A 20,605-nucleotide genomic window follows, 5' to 3' on the forward strand; every position below is an offset into this window, starting at 1 on the left:
TGATCTGGAGAAAGGGGTGAACAGTGAGGTGGCAATGTTTGCAGATGATACTAAACTGCTGAAGATAGTTAAGACCAAAGCAGATTGTGAAGAACTTCAAAAAGTGATTGGGCAACAAAATGGCAAATGAAATTTAATGTGGATAAATGTAAAGTAATGCACATTAGAAAAAATAACCCCAATTATACATACAATACGATGGGGGCTAATTTAGCTACAACTAATCAGGAGAAAGATCTTGGAGTCATCATGGATAGTTCTGTGAAGACGTCCACGCAGTGCACAGCAGCAGTCAAAAAAGCAAACGGGATGTTAGGAATCGTTAAGAAAAGGATAGAGAATAAGACTGAGAATATCTTATTGCCCTTATATAAATCCATGGTACACCCCCATCTTGAATACTGCGTACAGATGTGGTCCGCTTATCTCAAAGATATACTGGCATTAGAAAAGGTTCAGAGAAGGGCAACTAAAATGATTAGGCGTTTGGAACGGGTCCCATATGAGGAGAGATTAAAGTGGCTAGGACTTTCCAGTTTGGAAAAGAGGAGACTAAGGGGGGATATGATAGAGGTATATAAAATCATGAGTGGTGTGGAGAAAGTGAATAAGGAAAAGTTATTTACTTGTTCCCATAATATAAAAACTAGGGGCCACCAAATGAAATTAATGGGTAGCAGGTTTAAAACAAATAAAAGGAAGTTCTTCTTCACACAGCACACAGTCAACCTGTGGAACTCCTTGTCTGAGGAGGTTGTGAAGGCTAGGAGCATAACAGTGTTTAAAAGAGAACTAGATAAATTCATGGAGGTTAAGTCCATTAATGGCTATTAGCCAGGCTGGGTAAGGAATGGTGTCCCTAGCCTCTGTTTGTCAGAGGCTGGAGATGGATGGCAGGAGAGAGATCACTTGATCATTACCTGTTCGGTTCACTCCCTCTGGGGCACCTGGCATTGGCCACTGTCGGTAGACAGGATACTGTGCTCGATGGACCTTAGGTCTGATCCAGTACAGCCATTCTTATGTTCTTATCAGCATTAATCCCTTTTTCCCCCATATTTCTGACCGTGAAACTGCTGCTCAAAATAACACTTCCATTTATCTGAATGGCCAGTTACCCAGAAGTTTTGGATATTAGGCAACTTGAGAAAACAGGAATGTACTATAGATGCTGAATATTACTGTTCTTATTTGACGTGTAGTTGTGGTCTCCCAGTTGTGTATTGTATAGTTCTTGAAGCTCTTGACTGGAGCAGCAGTATGTGGAGTTTCCATTGGGGCAATAATCCTGCATTCTGATTGGTGTGCCTGCCTCCACTCTTAAGACTAGAATGCCTTTCTGCCCAGATTATCATCTCTTCTACACAGAGAATTAATGAGCACATGTAATTTAGCTCTTTTGCAATGGGAATCATAACTTTGACTGTCCTGGTTTTTGTGCATCTTCTCTGTAAACGCAGGAGCTATTGTAATACAAGTTAATATTTTTCCTATAAAGTTTAGTAAGTTGATATGGGTTTGTATTATACCTAACACAATAGGTCCCTAGGCACTGTTACAATACAAACAAATAACAATGTAAATATATTATGTTAAACGGGTTTTTAAAGCTTTTTGTACTGCATTGTTTGACTGCACAAATATGTGTGATGTAATCTCTGAAACATGTATGTTGCTTAATTTATTTTGACTTTGTATCACACACTCTCACTTCCAATATTAACAGAATTCAACTACATTAAATAGTATCTAACTTTTCAAATTAGAAGTGATCTTAAACAAGATACTGAGTTGGTGGAAAGGTGTCTAGTGACCGCCATTAATTCTGTTTTTAGATCATGATCAGAAAATGTGGGGTAAACCTAGAATATTAAAGAAACTTTTGGGAAGATACTAAATGGGGGGTGCAGCAAACAGCACTGAAGATGGAAAATAAAACAAAATTACCTAAAGAGATTAGAAACATGGACAGAAAATAGTTAATTGGTTTGGAAAAATGCAAGCAGATATAATTGAGGAAAAAATCTGAATGTGACAGTAAATGGAACATCAGATGAATTTGCAATCCAGTGTTGCAAATAGTTTCACTGTTTTTGGATATGCAGAGTTACCCTGGGAAAAAAGAAGGGAGATAAGTCTGAGGCCATACTTGGAAGATTCTATTCATTTCTATAAAGCTCAGTACTAGAAAAATTAAATTGGAAGGATTTAGAGAAAACTAACAATGATTAGAGAATTGGATCATTTAATATGCTTCAGAGTAGTAGCCGTGATAGTCTGTATCTGCAAAAAAACCAGGAGTACTTGTGGCACCTTACAGATGAACAAATTTATTAGAGCATAAGCTTTCGTGGGCTACAGCCCACTTCGTCGGATGCATAGAAAGGAACATATAGTAAGAAGATTTTATATAAATGTTCCATTCCGTGCATCCGATGTAGTCGGCTGTAGCCCACAAAAGCTTAAGCTCTAATAAATGTTAGTCTCTAAGGTGCCACAAGTACTCTTGTTCTTTTTTATATAAATAAAATCTTCTTACTATATGTTCCTTTCTATGCATCTGATGAAGTATATACACACACATACAAAGAAGGTGGAAGTAGCCATACCAACTGTAAGAGGCTAATTAATTAAGATGAGCTATTATCAGCAGGAGAAAAAAACTTTTGTAGTGATAATCAAGATGGCCCATTTAAACAGTTGACAAGAAGGTGTGAGGATACTTAACATGGTGAAATAGATTGAATATGTGTAGTGACCCAGCCACTCCCAGTCTCTATTCAAACCCAAGTTAATGGTATCTAGTCTGCATATTAATTCAAGCTCAGCAGTTTCTCGTTGGAGTCTGTTTTCGAAGCTTTTCTTTTGCAAAATTGCCACTCTTAAATCTTTTACTTAGTGGCCAGAGAGGTTGAAGTGGTCTCCTACCGGTTTTTGGATGTTATGATTCCTGATGTCAGATTTGTGTCCATTTATTCTTTTGCATAGAGACTGTCTGGTTTGGCCAATGTACATGGCAGAGGGGCACTGCTGGCACATGATGGCATATATCACATTGGTAGATGTGCAGGTGATTGAGCCCCTAATGGCATGGTTAATGTGATTAGGTCCTATGATGGTGTCACTTGAATAAATATGTGGACAGAGTTGGCATCGGGCTTTGTTGCAAGGATAGGTTCCTGGGTTAGTGTTTTTGTTGTGTGGTGTGTGGTTGCTGGTGAGTATTTGCTTCAGGTTGCGGGGCGGTCTGTAAGTGAAGACTGGTCTGTCTCCCAAGATCTGTGAGAGTGAGGTATCATTTTTCAGGATAGGTTGTAAATCTTTGATGCGCTGGAGAGGTTTTAGTTGGGGGCTGAAGGTGATGGCTAGTGGTGTTCTGTTATTTTCTTTGTTGGGCCTGTCTTGTAGTAGGAGACTTCTGGGTACTCTTCTGGCTCTGTCAATCTGTTATCATTATTATCACTACAAAAGTTTTTTTCTCCTGCTAATAGCTCATCTTAATTACAGTCTCTTACAGTTTGTATGGCAACTTCCACCTTCTGCGTGTATGTGTGTGTATGTGTATAATAATCTTCTTCCTATATGTTCCATTCCGTGCATCCGATGTAGTCGGCTGTAGCCCACAAGAGCTTATGCTCTAATAAATGTTAGTCTCTAAGGTGCCACAAGTACTCCTGTTCTTTTTATTTTATATGCTGTTAACCTATTCCCCCATAATTTTTTCCATCCAAGGTTTTTTCTTGTCAAAGGAAGGAGAGAATGGATGGCAGGTTTCTCCACTTTGTCCCTAATAATTCTTTCCCTCAAGGATTTCTAGCATTTAGACACCATCAGTAATTCTAATAACTAGGACTGTCAAGCGATTAAAAAAATTAATCACGATTAATCATTCTGTTAATAATAGAACACCATTTATTTAGATATTTGTGGATGTTTTCTACGTTTTTAAATGTATTGATTTCAATTACAATACAGAATACAAAGTGTACAGTATTCTTTATTTTTATTACAAATATTTACATTGTAAAAAAACAGAAGAAATAGTGTTTTTCAATTCACCTAATACAAATACTGTACTGCAATCTCTTTATCATGAAAGTTGAACTTACAAATGTAGAGTTATGTACAAAAACCCCCTGCATTCAAAAAGAAAACAATATAAAACTTTAGAGCCTACAAGTCCAATCTGTCCTACTACTTGTTCAGCCAGTCACTCAGGCAGACAAGTTTGTTTACATTTGCAGAAGATAATGCTGCCTGCTTCTTGTTTACAGTGGTACCTAAAGGTGAGAACAGGTGTTTGCATGGCACTGTTGTAGCCGGCATCGCAAGATATTTACATGCCAGATGTGCTAAAGATTCATATGTGCCTTCATGCTTCCACCACCATTCCAGAGGACATGCATACATGCTGATGATGAGTTCTGCTCGATAATGATCCAAAGCAGTGCAACCAGGTGACCTGTTCATTTTCATCATCTGAGTAGGTTGCCACCAGCAGAAGGTTGATTTTCTTTTCTGGTGGTTTGGGTTCTGTGGTTTCCGCATCTGAGTGTTGCTCTTTTAAGATTTCTGAAAGCATGCTCCACACTTCATCCCTCTCAGGTTTTGGAAGGCATTTCAGTTTCTTAAATCTCGAGTCGAGTGCGATAGCTATCTTCAGAAATCTCACCCTGGGATCTTCTTTGCATTTTGTCAAATTCACAGTGAAAGTGTTCTTAAAACGAACATGTGCTGGGTCATCATCCGAGACTGCTATAACATGAAATATATGGCAGCATGTACGTAAAACAGCAGGATATATACAATTCTCCCCCAAGGAGTTCAATCACAAATTTAAATAACACATTACTTTTTAACGAGCGTCGTCAGCATAGAAGCATGTCCTCTGGAACGATGGCTGAAGCCTGAAGAATGTCATGAATCTTTAGAGCATCTGGCATGTAAATATCTTGCAATGCCAGCTATAACAGTGCCATGCGAAGGCCAGTTCTCACTTTCAGGTGACATTGTAATTAAGAAGTGGCAGCATTATCCCCTGTAAATGTAAACAAACTGGTTTCTCTTAGTGATTGGCTGAACAAGAAGTAGGACTGAGGACTTGTAGGCTCTAAAGTTTTACATTGTTTTCTTTTTGAGTAAAGTTATGTAACCAAAAAACCCTACATTTCTGAGTTGCACTTTCATGATGAAGAGATTGCACTACAGTACTTGTATGAAGTGAATGAAAAATACTGTTCTGTTTATCATTTTTACAATGCAAATATTTGTAATAAAAATCATATAAGGTAAGCACTGTACACTTTGCATTCTGTGTTGTAGTTGAAATTGATATATTTGAAAATGTAGAAAAACATCCAAAATATTTAATAAATTTGTTGGTATTCTATTGTTCAACAGTGCAATTAATCACTATTAATTTTTTTTAGTTAATCGCGTGAGTTAACTGCAATTAATCGACAGTCCTACTAATAACTAACGGTAGAAGTAGTACCACTGTCTAACAGAACTTGTGCTACCAGAGATTTGTGAATGAAACTGTGCACTATAATCTGCCTTATTTGTCTGTTTTTCAGGAAAAAGTTATAGACTTCAATACTACCAGTGCCACTCCAATCAAATGGAAGTTGGAGGAGGTTGGGGTCCCCTCCTTCTCTCCCGATATACATTTATGGGCTACTCTTAGGACCTGTTTCATTCTCCTTTGTCTCTCTCATGACAGTTATCATTGGGACTGTTTGAGCTAGTTTTAAAAACATTCTCAACTCTCTCTAAGTATCAAGCCTAAATTTAAACCTCAGCATATCTCCACAGATGTTAGTGCATTGTAGGTAGTGTGATTAAAGTGAATGAGTTTTCTCCATTTCCTTTGGGGCTGTTACTCAGTCGAATAGATCTGACTATTAAGAGGTTTTACTTGATAATTAGTATACATTTTCTTTTCCTTAATTGCATCCCACCAATCTTAATGATACCCCCCATCCCCCGGACTATGATAAACTATTCCTCTCCAGCCCTGTCGTCTACCCTCTTCAAATACTTGTAAACAGTCATAGATTCATAGTCTTTTTTTAAAGACCAAAAGGGAGTGTTGTGATCATAAACCCAGAACTCCTACATAATACAGGCCATAAGGTTTCCCTGGCTTAATTCGTGCGTCAAATCCAAGAACATTTCTTTTCAAAGTCATTATTTGGTAAAAATGTACAAATTTAGTTTTTAATCTTTTCTCATAAATCAGTCATTTCAGCCACTGACTCTAATTTCTGCGTTTGAGTGATCTCTTAATTCCTTTCAGTTTGTCAACATCTTTAAAACGTCAATCCTAAAATGAGCACAGTATTCTAAGAGCAACTAAGTGTCTCTGATTCTTGACATAGTGTGTCTGAATACACAGCCCAAAATCTAATTTTTTTTGGCTATCGTATGCAATTGTAATCGGACTTCTAAATTTATTGTCCACTATCATTAAGGCTACATTTTAGTCAAGGGTATTTTTTAGTAAAAGTCATGGACGGTCATAGATTGTGTGTAAAAACAAAACAAAAAAACAATGGCCTGTGACCTGTCCATGACTTTTACTAAAAATACCAGTGACTAAAACTTGCGGGGGGGTTGGCAGGACCAGCAGGCTTCCTACCTGGCTTTGTGCCTCCCCCCAGTAGCAGTGTGAGGGGACAGGGGATTGGGGTGAGGTAGGCTTTGGGTGGCACTTACCTGGGGGGCTCCCTGGAAGCAGCAACATCCCCCTTGCTCAGTTGCTAGGCGGAGGTGTGGCAAGGCAGCTCTGTGCGCTGCCTCTGCCTGCAGGCACCGCCCCCGCAGCTCCCATTGGCCATCTCCCAGCCAATAGGAGCTGTGGGGGAGGTGCCCTGGGCAGAGGCAGTGTGCAGAGCTGCCTGGCCATGTTCCTGCCTAGCAGCTGAGCGAGGGGGATGTTGTTGCTTCTGTGGGGCTCCCCAGATAAACACCTCCCAGAGCCTGTGTCACCCCATCCCGTGCCCCTACCCTCTCCCACACCAAGTCTCTTCTGCTGGTGGGAGGGAGGGCGTGGTGGCCCGAGACTGCCCCAGCAGCAGCTGGTGAGCCTGGCGCAGGGGCTGCCTGAGCCAGGCGCACTGGCTGCTGCAAAAGTCACAGAGGTCATGGAAAGTCACAGAATCTGTCACCTCCATGACAAACTCACAGTCTCAACTATCATCCATAGATATTTTTTCAGTGTAGTCCCTTCTGTGTTTCTCCCTTCTGTTGAGCATGTTTCAAATTACTTTTCTGTGTTGAATCTTATTTTTTCCTGCCCATATGTGTCTAGGTAACTTTTAGATATCTCTGTCCTTGTGGATGTTGGCAAGACCTCTCAATTAGTATAATTTGTGTAAACATGCTATTTGCCCGCCTTTATGGACAAATAATGAGAATGTTAGGTCCCCACAGATCCCATTCTTTTTCTCTGTCCAAATTGGTATATTATTGTCCTTTGTTTAGGATTCCACCTATTTTTTATAGTGGTCAGATCCAAAGTAGCTTGATCTTCTTCTTACAGCTAGTTGTCCCTTTTATTTTGTTAAATTTCTTTTCCTTTATTAATCCGCACAGTTTCTCTTGCCTCTTACTATTTACTTATTCCTTATCTAACTTTTTCACACTTAGCCTAAAACAACTGAACAATACACTAAAATATACCATTGAGAAGAATTTTGCATTGGCAGGAAGGTGAATTGGTGACTCAACAAGTCTTTCCATTCTTACCATCTTATTTTTTTCCTACCACTTCTGTATGTATGTGCTTCTTTTTTGAGACCTGTTCTTGTAATTTGCCCACAGTTCAATCTGCTGTCTTTTTAGAAGTAGCCCATTTCACCTGTTTTTGTCACAACTATTTGAGAAAAGGACTTGCTGCTATACAAGCACCATCTTCTCATTCACCAGCCTTTTCCACCATACCTTTAGGTACCCTCTCTGCAACTGTTTTTGGACTTAAGAATGCAGTAGTCTTTGAGGTTCTGTTCTTTAGTTTGCTTCACAGTTTCTTAAACATAGTCCCCTGAACCTCATTTGCTGAACTGGAATCCCTATTTAGCAGTATGATGAAAGATTCCAGAGCTTGAAGTTTTGAAGGAATGATCAATATCCTATTTAGAGAACAGGAACCCACTAGTATAGGCAAAAAGGCTGTAGGTCAATACCTCCCAAGTTGGAGGTTGAGCCAAAGTGTGCCTGAGGAAAGGTATAGGACTCACACTCCTTGTAAGTGTGCTGCTTATAAAGATGCAGTTTATTCCTTGAAAGTCACCACCTCTGTTCTTGCTCTAGTTCAGGACTGTGGGAGCATCTTAGAAGTACAGGTCTGCAGATTCAGTTGGCAAGCAGCCTGTAATCCAGGTTTCTCTTCTCTGTTCCTATGTCCTTCAACTCATCTGGGGGTGGCATCAATGAATGCTCTTACCCTCAGTGTCATATATATAATCTGATGAGCAGGACTACAGGATGGAGTAATAGAGCTGCTGGGAGTCAGTGGGGAAGGAAAAATCAGCAAAACAAATGAAAGCACACCAGAAAAAATAAGAAGAAAAAAAATACACAGGAAAAATGAACAGACCCAAAAAGGAGAATCAGAGTAAATGAACGGGGAAAAAAGGAAAGACTGTGGCAACTTTATGAGGGCATAGTGTGAGGGGAACAGAAAGCAACACATTCATTCACTAATCCATCCCCAATGGGTGGCTGAAACGGAAAAATTTGGAAACTACTGCAGTAGCTTATTATTGAGTATGTTTGACACTACCCATTATTTGTTCATATATTCGTATGCATAGTATCAGATTTGGTATTTATATTCTTGTGCTGAAGTTTGTTTAGCTGGCAGGAATTAAACTATATCTCTTTCTCCATCTAGATTCAGTTCTAGGTGTGTAATCAAAGATTACTTTAACCTTGAAATCAACGTACCAGTAGAAAGGCTATTGTAACCCGACCATATAACGTAAGGGTGCTCATCACTCTTGTTGAGGATTTTCTCCTCCTGATTTATATCCCCATCTCTTTGCAGCCCCTCTCCGTTCACTTGCTTGAAGTGGAAAGTATTGAGTGAGCAGTCTCTGCCTTAACCCTGCCCCACCTCATCTAGAGTCTCAGTCTGAGCAACATTACTCAACGAAACACCTCTGAGCTAGGAGAATTCTCCTCCGCCTTACACTGGAAATTTGAGGTTCAAGAGTGTGATTTTTGATTAAATTTCACCCTCAGAGAAGGTGAATTACAGCAAATGACACTATGGAACACCAAATCAGATGTCTAAATTTTGTCATTTGTAGGTATCAAAATTAGGTACAAAATTGTGACCCAGTTTATCTGACAATTTACACTAGTGTTGTAAAATCTGGCATGTGGGGCCATCACCCATGGTTCGATATTGCTTTATGTTGTAATTAGCTTTCCATTATTTGTTCTGTACTTGGCATTTAGTTTGGGAAGAATATATGTTCTTCAGATGTAACAAGTTGTCAAAACCCTCCCTGGTTTAAATCCAAAATTCAACTCAACTTTAACTGTAGAACCACTGCTTCTTCTGTGATCCCTGTCTTTACAATCTTCTTGCACTCTCCAGCTTTAATTCTTCAAAGTATTCATTTGAATCTACAGGTGAAGAGTTTGTGTAGTTACTTTTCTAGATCAAGTTACAGTGCCATAATTAAGAATTAGTTATAAGTTAATATTTAATAAGATTGATTCAGTGAAAAACCTTAATTTTATACACTTGTGCAATCATTTTATAAATCTTTCACAGCAGTTTTTATGTGGGAAATCTAGCCAATTCAAAGTTAATCAAGACTTTTGTTTTGAAATCAATTTTTAAAAAATTTCTTTTCATCCTGTTGCTCAAAACCTGGTCTCTGAATGATGTCTGCTTCATTCATATCTAACAAGGCTTCAGCCCCAGTACAATACTCTCTCTCATTAATGTTAGAAAAACTGCTTGAGGTATGGGTTTTGAGGAGAGACTGAGAAATCTGAAGTACAATTTAAAATATCTTGCACAGCCTTATGCAGAATTTTCTATTAGAATAGATTGTGTTTGATTCCATTAATCCATAGCAAAGGGTACTTTTTGTTTCTTGGTATTGTTTGTGTGTAAGGCACTTTCTAGGGGAAATAATGCATGGTCACAAATGAGAAATTACTACTTTATTTTATATGGTAATTGAGAGGAGGAGATGAACAAAGTTGCAAAAGTTGCCAACTAATATTTTCAAGAGAAACAAGGCATAATCTGAGACTTATTGGACTTGGATGTAATTTGATTTTCATGAAGTATGAAAAACATGTTTAGAAGAAAAATCCTATGCAATTTCAGGGATTCCAGTTTTGAAAAGCAGATTACTGGGATTCTTTGATTTCTTTTTTGACTTAGTTCTAATGTTTTGTTTTTTTAAAATAGAATGATATGACAACTGCTCGGCTACAGTGGGGAGAAATTCTTATGCCATTGCTCAAAAAATATAAACTAAACATAACGTGGGGTGATCAAGATCTGTTGAATATTATGTTTTTTCATAATCCAGGTATGTCTCTTTCTCTGTTTAACTTTGATAATGTTTCACACTACCACTGTAAGATATTAATCTTGTATTTAGTTTCTAAATGCAGAAAACGCTGCCCTTTTCAGAATTTTCAATGGATATGTTCCAGATAGCTTTTGTTTATGCCTTTTAAAAAATGTTCTTTATGTTGCTTTTGAGAGATCATTTAGTCCAAAATAGATTTGTTGTATTGATGCTAATTATTTCAAATATAATTGTATACAAAAATTTTAACACAATCTTTGCAAGATGTTACCTTACCAAGAAAAATTGATTAAATTTTTGCTCTCTCCCAAAGAGTTTTGTTGTGAACTGTGTACTGTATATTTTTCTGAACAGAGAGCCTTTTTGTCTTTCCCTGCCAATGGAATTACCGTCCTGACCACTGCATTTATGGAAGCAATTGTAAGGAAGCTGAAGAAAAAGGAATATTTATTCTTCATGGTAACAGGGGTGTTTACCATGATGATAAACAACCAACTTTTAGGGCTATATATGAAGCAATAAAGAAAGTAAGTAACTGTGTAAACTACAATCATCCATATCTTGTGTAGAATTATTTAGAAAACTTATCTGCTAAAGTTTAACATGTTAGGACATTGGCACTTTTTCTTGTATTAATACCTCACCTTTATCAATTCTAGATAATTAACATAGTAACACTAACGAAACACAGTAACAGTAACGAAAGCTTATGCTCAAATAAATTTTAGTCTCGAAGGTGCCACAAGTACTCCTTTTCTTTTTGCGAATACAGACTAACACGGCTGCTACTCTGAAACTTTTTAATGACTTCCAGTTCAGCTGGACTTCAGGCTTGGTTTTATGACAAAATAGAATTGTTCATTGTACTTTGGAACTAACATTTTAGGTTATTCAAGAATTATGATCAGTTTGGAATCTAAGTGTACGTCTACACTATGAAATTAGGTCGATATTATAGAAGTTGATTTTTAGAAATCGATTTTATACAGTCGATTGCGTATGTCCACACTAAGCGCATTAAGTCGGCGGAGTGCGTCCTCACTACCGTGGCTAGCATCGACTTACGGAGGGTTCACTGTGGGGCAACTATCCCACAGTTCCCACAGTCTCCGCCGCCCACTGGAATTCTGGGTTAAGCTCCCAATGCCTGATGGGGCAAAAACATTGTCGCGGGTGGTTTTGGGTACATGTTGTCAGTCCGCCTCCCTCCGTGAAAGCAACGGCAGACAATCGTTTTGTGCCTTTATTCCATGTGGACTCCATATTGCTTTCAGCAGACAGTGCAGTAGGACTGCTAACTGTCATCCATCGCTTCTGCTGCAACTCTGCTCTGCTGCTATTGTCTCAATAGTGAATTTCTCCATGTTGTCTGTTATGGGCTCCCAGGTACATGTGTTCTTGGGAAATGTGCGTGGTGCTAACAGTCATCCTCCACCGCTTCTGCTGCAACTCTGCTTTGCTGCTTTCATGAATCCACCTCGCAGATCCTCTTGTAGTTCTCTATAAATATCTATTCTCGTGGCATCTGTCGTCAGCCACCGCTTCTGCTGCAACTCTGCTCTCCTGCAGATGCCATACCACGGCAAGCATGGAGCCCGATCAGATCACTGCGGCAGTTATGAGCATTGTAAACATCTCGCGCGTTATCCTGCAATATGTGCAGAACCAGAACCTGCAAGAGGAGGCAACCGCAGCACGGTGACGAGAGAGATGAGGACATGAACACAGACTTCTCTTAAAGTACGGGCCCCGGCAATTTGGATATCCTGGTGGCAGTGGGGCAGGCTCATGCCGTGGAAAGCTGATTCTGGGCCTGGGAAATAAGCACAGACTGGTGGGACCGCATAGTGTTGCAGGTCTGGGATGATTCCCAGCGGCTGCGAAACTCTCGCATGCGTAAGAGCACTTTCGTGGAACTTTGTGACTTGCTTTCCCCTGCCCTGAAGTGCAAGAATACCAAGATGAGAGCAGCCCTCACAGTTCACAAGCAAGTGGCGATAACCCTCTTGAAGCTTGCAATGCCAGACAGCTACCGGTCAGTCGGGAATCAATTTGGAGTGGGCAAATCTACTGTGGAGGCTGCTGTGATCCAAGTAGCCAACGCAATCACTGAGCTGCTGCTATCAAGGGTAGTGACTCTGGGAAATGTGCAGGTCATAGTGGATGGTTTGCTGCCATGGGATTCCCTAACTGTGGTGGGGTGATAGACGGAACACATATCCCTATCTTGGGACCGGACCACCTTGGCAGCCAGTACATAAACCGCAAGGGGTACTTTTCAGTGGTGCTGCAAGCTCTGGTGGATCAGAAGGGACGTTTCACCAACATCAACGTGGGATGGCCGGGAAAGGTACATGACATTTGCATCTTCAGGAACTCTGGTCTGTTTGAACAGCTGCAGGAAGGGACTTACTTTCCATACCAGAAAATAACTGATGGGGATGTTGAAATGCCTATAGTTATCCTTGGGGACTCAGCCTCCCTCTTAATGCCATGGCTCATGAAGCCGTACACAGGCAGCCTGGACAGTAGTCAGGAGCTGTTCAACTACAGGCTGAGCAAGTGCAGAATGGTGGTAGAATGTGCATTTGGACGTTTAAATATGCGCTGGCGCAGTTTACTGCCTCGGTTAGACCTCAGCGAAACCAATATTTCCACTGTTATTGCTGCTTGCTGTGTGCTCCACAATATCTGTGAGAGTAAGGGGGAGACATTTATGGCGGGGTGGGAGGTTGAGGCAAATCGCCTGGCCGCTGATTACGCGCAGCCAGACACCAGGGCGATTAGAAGAGCACAGCAGGATGCTCTGTGCATCAGAGAAGCTTTGAAAACCAGTTTCATGACTGGCCAGGCTACGGTGTGACAGGTCTGTTTGTTTCTCCTTGATGAAAACCCACCCCCTTGGTTCACTCTACTTCCCTGTAAGCCAGCCGCCCTCCCCCCTTTGATCACCGCTTGCAGAGGCAATAAAGTCGTTGTTTCAAAATCATGCATTCTTTATTAATTCATTACACAAATAGGGGGATAACTGCCAAGGTAGCCCGGGAGGGGTGGGGGAGGAGGGAAGCACGGGGTGGGGTGGTGGATGAGGGGAGGAGGGAAGGACAAGGCCACACTGCACTTCAAAACATATGAAATGCCAGCCTTCTGTTACTTGGGCAGTCCTCTGTGGTGGAGTGGTTGGATGCCCAGTCTCACCCCCCACATTCTTGGGCAGCTGGGTGGGGAGGCTATGGAACTTGGGGAGGAGGCTGCGCGGTTACACAGGGGCTGCAGCGGCGGTCTGTGCTCCTGCTGCCTTTCCTGCAGCGCCACCAGATGCTGGAGCATATCAGTTTGATCCCCCAGTAGCCTCAGCATTGCATCCTGCCTCCTTTCCTCATGCTGCCGCCATCTCTCGTCTTCCCTTTCATCCGCAACCTTTCATCTCACTCGTCCCTCCCATCCTCGCGTTCATTTTTTGCTTTCCTGGACTCTGCCATTGTTTGCCTCCACGCATTCTGCTGAGCTCTTTCAGTGGAGGAGGACTGCATGAACTCAGAGAATATTTTATTGCGAGTGTGGTTTTTTTTCACCGCCTTATCTGCGCTAGCCTCTGGGACGGAGATGATAGGGGGAACATTGAAACATTTGCAGCTGCAGGAGGAAAAAAAGGGAGAGTAGTATTTAAAAAGACACATTTTAGAGAACAATGGGTAGACTTTTTCATGGTGAACCAAGCTGTTAACATTACATAGCACATGTACTTTCTGTACAAGTTCACACTTTGCCTCTTATATTGAGGGCCTGTCGGTTTGGTGTGAGAGATCACACATGAAGGGCCGGGCAACAGAATTCGGCTTATAGGCAGCCATGGTAAGCCACAGTCTTTCGGCTTCTTCAACCTTCATCACATGTGGGAATAGTTTCAAACAGCAGCACCCTCCTTTCCTATACCATAAAAGGAGGGGCTGAGGTTTTCGGATTGATGTGCAGCACAAACACAACTAACCCCCCTCCCCTCCCAGTTCTCTGGGATGATCGCTTCACCCCTCCTCCCATTGCGTGACTAGTATCAGGGAGATCCCTGCCAGCCAAACGCGAACACCTCAGTGTAAACGCCCCACCCCAACCCACTACCGCGTGGCTAAAAGTGGGGATGATTTCTTTTAAGCCACAGGCAAACAGCCCAGCAAGAACGGCCACCTCTGAATGTCCCCTTAATAATGTCTCTGGAGGATTTCAGCTACATCCCCAGACACATTAACAGACTTTTCCAGTAGCTGCACTGGCCGTGAATGTATCCCAAGTCTTCAGGACAAATTAATCAGTAAACACGCTTGCTTTTAAACCATGTATTATATTTACAAAGGTACACTCACCAGAAGTGACTTCTCTGGCTTCATGGTCCGGGAGCCCGCCTTGGGAGGGTTGGGAGGGTATTTGCTCCAGGGTGATAAACAGTTTCTGGCTGTCGGGGAGAACGGTTTCTCCGCTTGCCTATTGTGTGCTGTGCTCTCCTCCTCCTCCTCATGTTCCTCTTTCCCAAAATCTTCATCCCTGTTGTGTGAGACTCCCCCCTTGCAGGTGTCCACAGACTGGGGTGGGGTAGTGGTAGGGGCACCCCCTAGAATTGCATGCAGCTAATCATGGAAGCGGCATGTCTGGGGCTCTGACTCGGAGAGGCTGTTTGTCTCTGGTTTTTTGGTAGGCTTGCCTGAGCTCCTTAATTTTCATGCAGCACTGCTGCGGGTCCCTGTTATAGCCTCTGTCCATCATGCCCTTGGAGATTTTTTCAAATATTTTGGCATTTTGTCTTTTGGAACGGAGTTCTGATAGCATGGATTCATCTCCCCATATAGCGATCAGATCCAGTACCTCCTGTTCGGTCCATGCTGGAGCTCTTTTGTGATTCTGGGACTGCATAGTCACCTCTGCTGATGAGCTCACCACTCTGGCCAAACAGGAAATGAAATTCAAAAGTTCCTGGTGCTTTTCCTGTGTACCTGGCTAGTGCATCTGAGTTGAAAGTGCTGTCCAGAGCGGTCCCAATGGAGCACTCTGGGTTAGCTCCCGGAGGCCAATACTATCGAATTGCATCCACAGGACTCCAAATTCGATCTGACGATGTCGATTTCAGCACTAATCCCCTCATTGGAGAGGAATAGATTTTAAGAACCCTTTAAGTTGACAAAAATGGCTTCGTTGTGTGGACGGGTGCAGGGTTGAATCGATCTAACACTGTTAAATTCGACCTAAACTCATAGTGTAGACCAGGGCTAAGACGTATTCTGTAACTGCAGTAGATTTATTAAAAGACCTTCTGCTGAGACTTATAACAGTTGAACACAAATATTTAAAGAACCATATAATATTTATTTGTATTAGTATAATTCCCTCAAACCAACAGAGATTGCGGTTCCATTGTGCTAAGCATTATACAAACAGAGTAGGAGAAATTCCCTGTCCCAAAGGGAATGTTCATAGTACCAAACAATTGTTAAAATTTTATTGTAGGCATACTTTGCCCACTGGAAAACAAATACCTGTATTTTTGTATCATACTGTGATCTGTTTTGTATGCTAGGCGTATTAATATGTAGTTATCACTTTAAATGCATGCAAGTTTCTCTTCTAAGTACAATGGATTCTTTTTTATTCTGCAAATAAGGCTTCCAATAAAGTATTTATCACTACATCAGTATATTCACTGAAGAGCTGTAAAAAGTAGCGTTGATACACATTTTAATGTAGCACACTATCTTGTATATGACCTTCGAAAATCAGTAGTATATTTTAATGGCACTTTATTGCAGGTTGTCATATGGATATAAAAATGAAGAAAAGTAATTTCAGGGGACTGAAAATACACTACACAGAAAATTTGTTCCCATAAAAATAAGATTCTTTGTTTCCTTTGAGCATTGTCAAAAAGAAAAAAAAATCTCCTTTTTATTTATGATACCATTTGGTTTATGAATATTCCACAAAAAGTATATAAAACAATGCTGATCTGATGGTTAAGATTAGCAAAATTATTCTGGTTTTGCAAATAATTTGTATCATATCTCTTATGAAAAAATATAACTGAATTAATTATTGTATTTTTACTTTATGTTCATGTTAAACACAATATATGCTTGACATTCATTCAATTTAATGAAATTGTTGTGTCTATTGGTACTATAGATTATCCGTCGTGCTGTTGATTCACTGTCACTCCATAAGAATTGTAATTTTTAAAGAAGTGCATTTAGACTGGGATAATTATAAATTTTTCAAGCCAAAGGTGAGATGCAGTAGGCATGTGATCCTCATGTGACCAACCCATGAATTGTTAGATCGTTAAAGCTTATTTTTAATTTGCTTGGGTGGGTTAGTATGTTGATTTTGTATTTTGTCTAAGCAATATTTGAGAGATGACTTTTTCATGTTGTATTCAGAACAAGCTGTGCAAAGTTTTTACTAGCCTTAGAGCATCAAGTAACTATATTTATGCAGTAACTTTTGTGTTTCACAATAATGATGGAAGGCATTTTCATAACACTCTAGCTTCTTTGAAAAAAAGGAATATTGTTCTTGCACATGACCTTAATGTCACTTCTCATTTATTTCCCCTCTTTAGTATTCCTTTGGCGATGACCTGGTTAATTTCCTGTTACAGCCCCTAGAACTGGAACTGCAGAAGACAATGCATACATACTGTGGAAGAATATACAAAGTGTTCATAAAGCAGCTAACAAAAAGTATAAGAGATATTTATGATAGAAGATCAAAGGGAAGTTGATTCTTACTACAAACTCACAAAACTATTTAATTTAAACAAAGACAGAATATATAAAATGTATGAAGGATGTTCATGCAAGAAATATAATATTGTGTGTGCCCAGGTAAATGTTTACCAGTGTAGATAAAATGAAGAAACTTCATATTATGAAGAATACAAACACTTTCCTGCGAAGAAGATATTTTTAATCTTTTAATCACTGTTAATTTTCATTCCAGTTCTAGTGAATATGGGAGTTACTGGCTGTTCTAGTCGGTTTTTTATTCTGCATAATTCAGTTGTCTGTCATACTCAAATGGGTAAAACAGAAATGAAGATAGATCTATTGGTAGAATGTACCTCATACATTATCTATGATTCTGCTAAACTGTGAATGTAGCAATAATTGAGTCAGCACTAACCTCACTTTAAAAGTGTGAGAACAAAGTTGTTTACAAGGGCAGAAGTTACTCTGTTTTCAAAGAAATGTGATGTAACCATTGACAATCTGTATGTGCCTTTAGATGTGTTCATCTCCTATATGTTAAAATATTGTTTTGACAATCGTGTTTCATATTTTAGATGTAAACTGCACATTATAAACAAGAAAAGGAGTACTTGTGGCACCTTAGAGAATAACCAATTTATTTGAGCATAAGCTTTCGTGAGCTACAGCTCACTTCATCGGATGCATACTGTGGAAAGTGTAGAAGATGCTTATTATATACACACAAAAAGCATGAAAAAATACCTCCTCCCACCCCACTCTCCTGCTAGTAATAGCTTATCTAAAGTGACCACTCTCCTTACAATGTGTATGATAATCAAGGTGGGCCATTTCCAGCACAAATTCAGGGTTTCTCACCCCCCCCCCCCCCCCCCCCCCCCCCCCCCCCCACACACACACAAACTCACTCTCCTGCTGGTAATAGCTTATCTAAAAGAAAAGGAGTACTTGTGGCACCTTAGAGACTAACCAATTTATTTGAGCATAAGCTTTCGTGAGCTACAGCTCACTTCATCGGATGCATACTGTGGAAACTGCAGAAGAAGGTTTTCTCACCCCCCCCCCCCCCCCCCCAAACCTGGATTTGTGCTGGAAATGGCCCACCTTGATTATCATACACATTGTAAGGAGAGTGGTCACTTTAGATAAGCTATTACCAGCAGGAGAGTGAGTTTGTGTGTGTGTGCGCGTGGGGGGGTGGTGGTGAGAAAACCTGGATTTGTGCTGGAAATGGCCCAACTTGATTATCATACACATTGTAAGGAGAGTGATCACTTTAGATAAGCTATTACCAGCAGGAGAGTGGGGTGGGGGGAGGTATTTTTTCATGCTTTGTGTGTATAAAAAGATCTTCTACACTTTCCACAGTATGCATCCGATGAAGTGAGCTGTAGCTCGCGAAAGCTTATGCTCAAATAAATTGGTTAGTCTCTAAGGTGCCACAAGTACTCCTTTTCTTTTTGCGAATACAGACTAACACGGCTGTTACTCTGAAACCTGTCATTATAAACAAGATTTTCAAAGCAATTAATCACTAGTGTCAGAGGAACTAGTTTCCCATATGTAGTTACTGATATCTTGTTGTGATACAACCTCATAACAGATGTTCAGCCATCTTGCCAAAATACTCCAGCAGAATTTTTTACAAAGATACAATATGAAATTTTTTAAAAAATAGTTATCACTTTTAATGATACTTTTTTGCAACTTCACTGAGCTTTCTGGAAGCAAAAATATATAATGGAACGTTGCCTCTATTATATTTAATTACTAAGAATGATTACATGATACGGTAGAGAGCTCTGAGTGGGGCTCTTAATTGTTCACCAAAATGCATATAGGACATGTTTCCTATGAGAACTATTAATCATGAGGAAATATTACAACATTACCACTTCCCCTCCTAACCCCTCTCCCCAATAGATTTGCATATGTGCTTAATAACAAAGCTTAAAAATCTTGGACAGATCCTCAGATGAATGGTTCCATTGACTCCAATAGAGCTGTGCTGATTTACAAGAGTATTAGGTCCCTGTGTTTTTGTTCATAGTTTCTATTGTTCTATTGTTTCCAGGATATAAATTATTTCCTTTTGAAAAACGAAACAAAATAAGAAAAAATCTATTGGTTCTAATAGTAATAAAATATTATATCTCAATGGCATGAAATGCTGTTTTAGGTAATACTTGAGCTGAATTTAGATCAGGAGTTCTCACACTGGGGGTCGGGACCCCTCAGGGGGTCGTGAGGTTATTTTGTGGGGGCGGGGTCGCGAGCTGTCATTCTCCACCCCCATCCTGCTTTGCCTCCAGCATTTATAATGGTGTTAAATTAAAAACACTTTTTAATATATTTATAAGGGGGGTCGCACTCAGAGGCTTTCTATGTGAAAGGGGTCACCAGTACAAAAGTTTGAGAGTCACCGATTTAGATAATAGTTCTAACTGGAATGAAGTAATTATATGGTGTTTTTTTCTGGGAGTTCCTTTGTAATCTGAGCCTAAAAGATCCTGTCACTTTCTAGTCATCCCCACCTTCCATGAGGCCCCATATAATGGCCATCTTTCTGTCTGAGGATGTCTGGGTCTTATGTCTGTCAGACCCAGCTGGATCTAAGGAGTTGCTTAACGGTACAAAAGCACACCCTCTATTGGGAGCAGTGCTTCTGTTGCACTCCCAGCCCCTGCTGGCTCAGGGAGCAAGAGACTGGATGGGAAGTAGAAGCCAGAATCTCTTGCATGTAGAGCAATGCACAACCACTAGTCTTATTAGACATATCTGGAGCTGTTTTTAATAGGGATAATACAGGAAACTGTTTATGGGTTTTGATTATAGTCATCGTACATAAATTCAGATGCCAGAAGGTAGTCTGCCCCGACTTCACTCAGTGATTTTTTGTACATATACATGTTGCATATAAAATAAAAAGTATTAGTGAGCCAGATAAATCCTGTTAATTCTACTCAGCCATCTATTGGAAGTCACCAGATGGTCACCACACCGTATAGTCTTATTTTTAGAATAATGTGGAAATCAAATAATTCTCTTAATGTTTGGGTATTTACTTATATTTTGCACACCAAGACACCATAGAAAATTTACTTTACTTTTGAAACTAGTTCATACTTACTGTTTCCATACTTATGAAGTGAAAGATGTTTATTTCCTTAAAAACTTCCTAGATTTAAAATCTGACAGTGAATGCAATTGTAAAGTTGAGTGACTTGCAGCATGCAGTGCATTATTTTTTTACATAAACGTTGTTTTGCATCCATTTTTGTCTTCAAT

At 40.1% G+C, this 20,605-nt stretch overlaps 1 protein-coding gene across 5 annotated transcripts in view; it reads left to right on the top strand.

Annotated features, from left to right (window-relative positions):
* The window catches only part of GXYLT1 (glucoside xylosyltransferase 1), a 70,441-nt gene extending 52,425 nt beyond the window's left edge, over positions 1–18,016 (top strand). Inside the window, exons 6-8 of one of the 5 annotated variants that reach the window (XM_075124414.1) lie at positions 10,439–10,562; positions 10,920–11,092; positions 16,734–17,099. In XM_075124414.1, the coding sequence (XP_074980515.1) occupies positions 10,439–10,562; positions 10,920–11,092; positions 16,734–16,787 (351 nt within the window). In that variant the 3' untranslated portion in view covers positions 16,788–17,099. Of the gene's footprint in view, positions 1–10,438; positions 10,563–10,919; positions 11,093–16,733; positions 17,100–17,169 lie in introns of those variants that run through there. The other 4 variants (XM_048836023.2, XM_048836021.2, XM_048836022.2 and 1 more) reach the window with 4 other exon arrangements.
* Positions 18,017–20,605: the final 2,589 nt, after the last annotated feature.

The sequence above is a fragment of the Caretta caretta genome, chromosome 1, assembly GCF_965140235.1.
Source record: "Caretta caretta isolate rCarCar2 chromosome 1, rCarCar1.hap1, whole genome shotgun sequence".
NCBI lineage: Eukaryota > Metazoa > Chordata > Testudines > Cheloniidae > Caretta > Caretta caretta.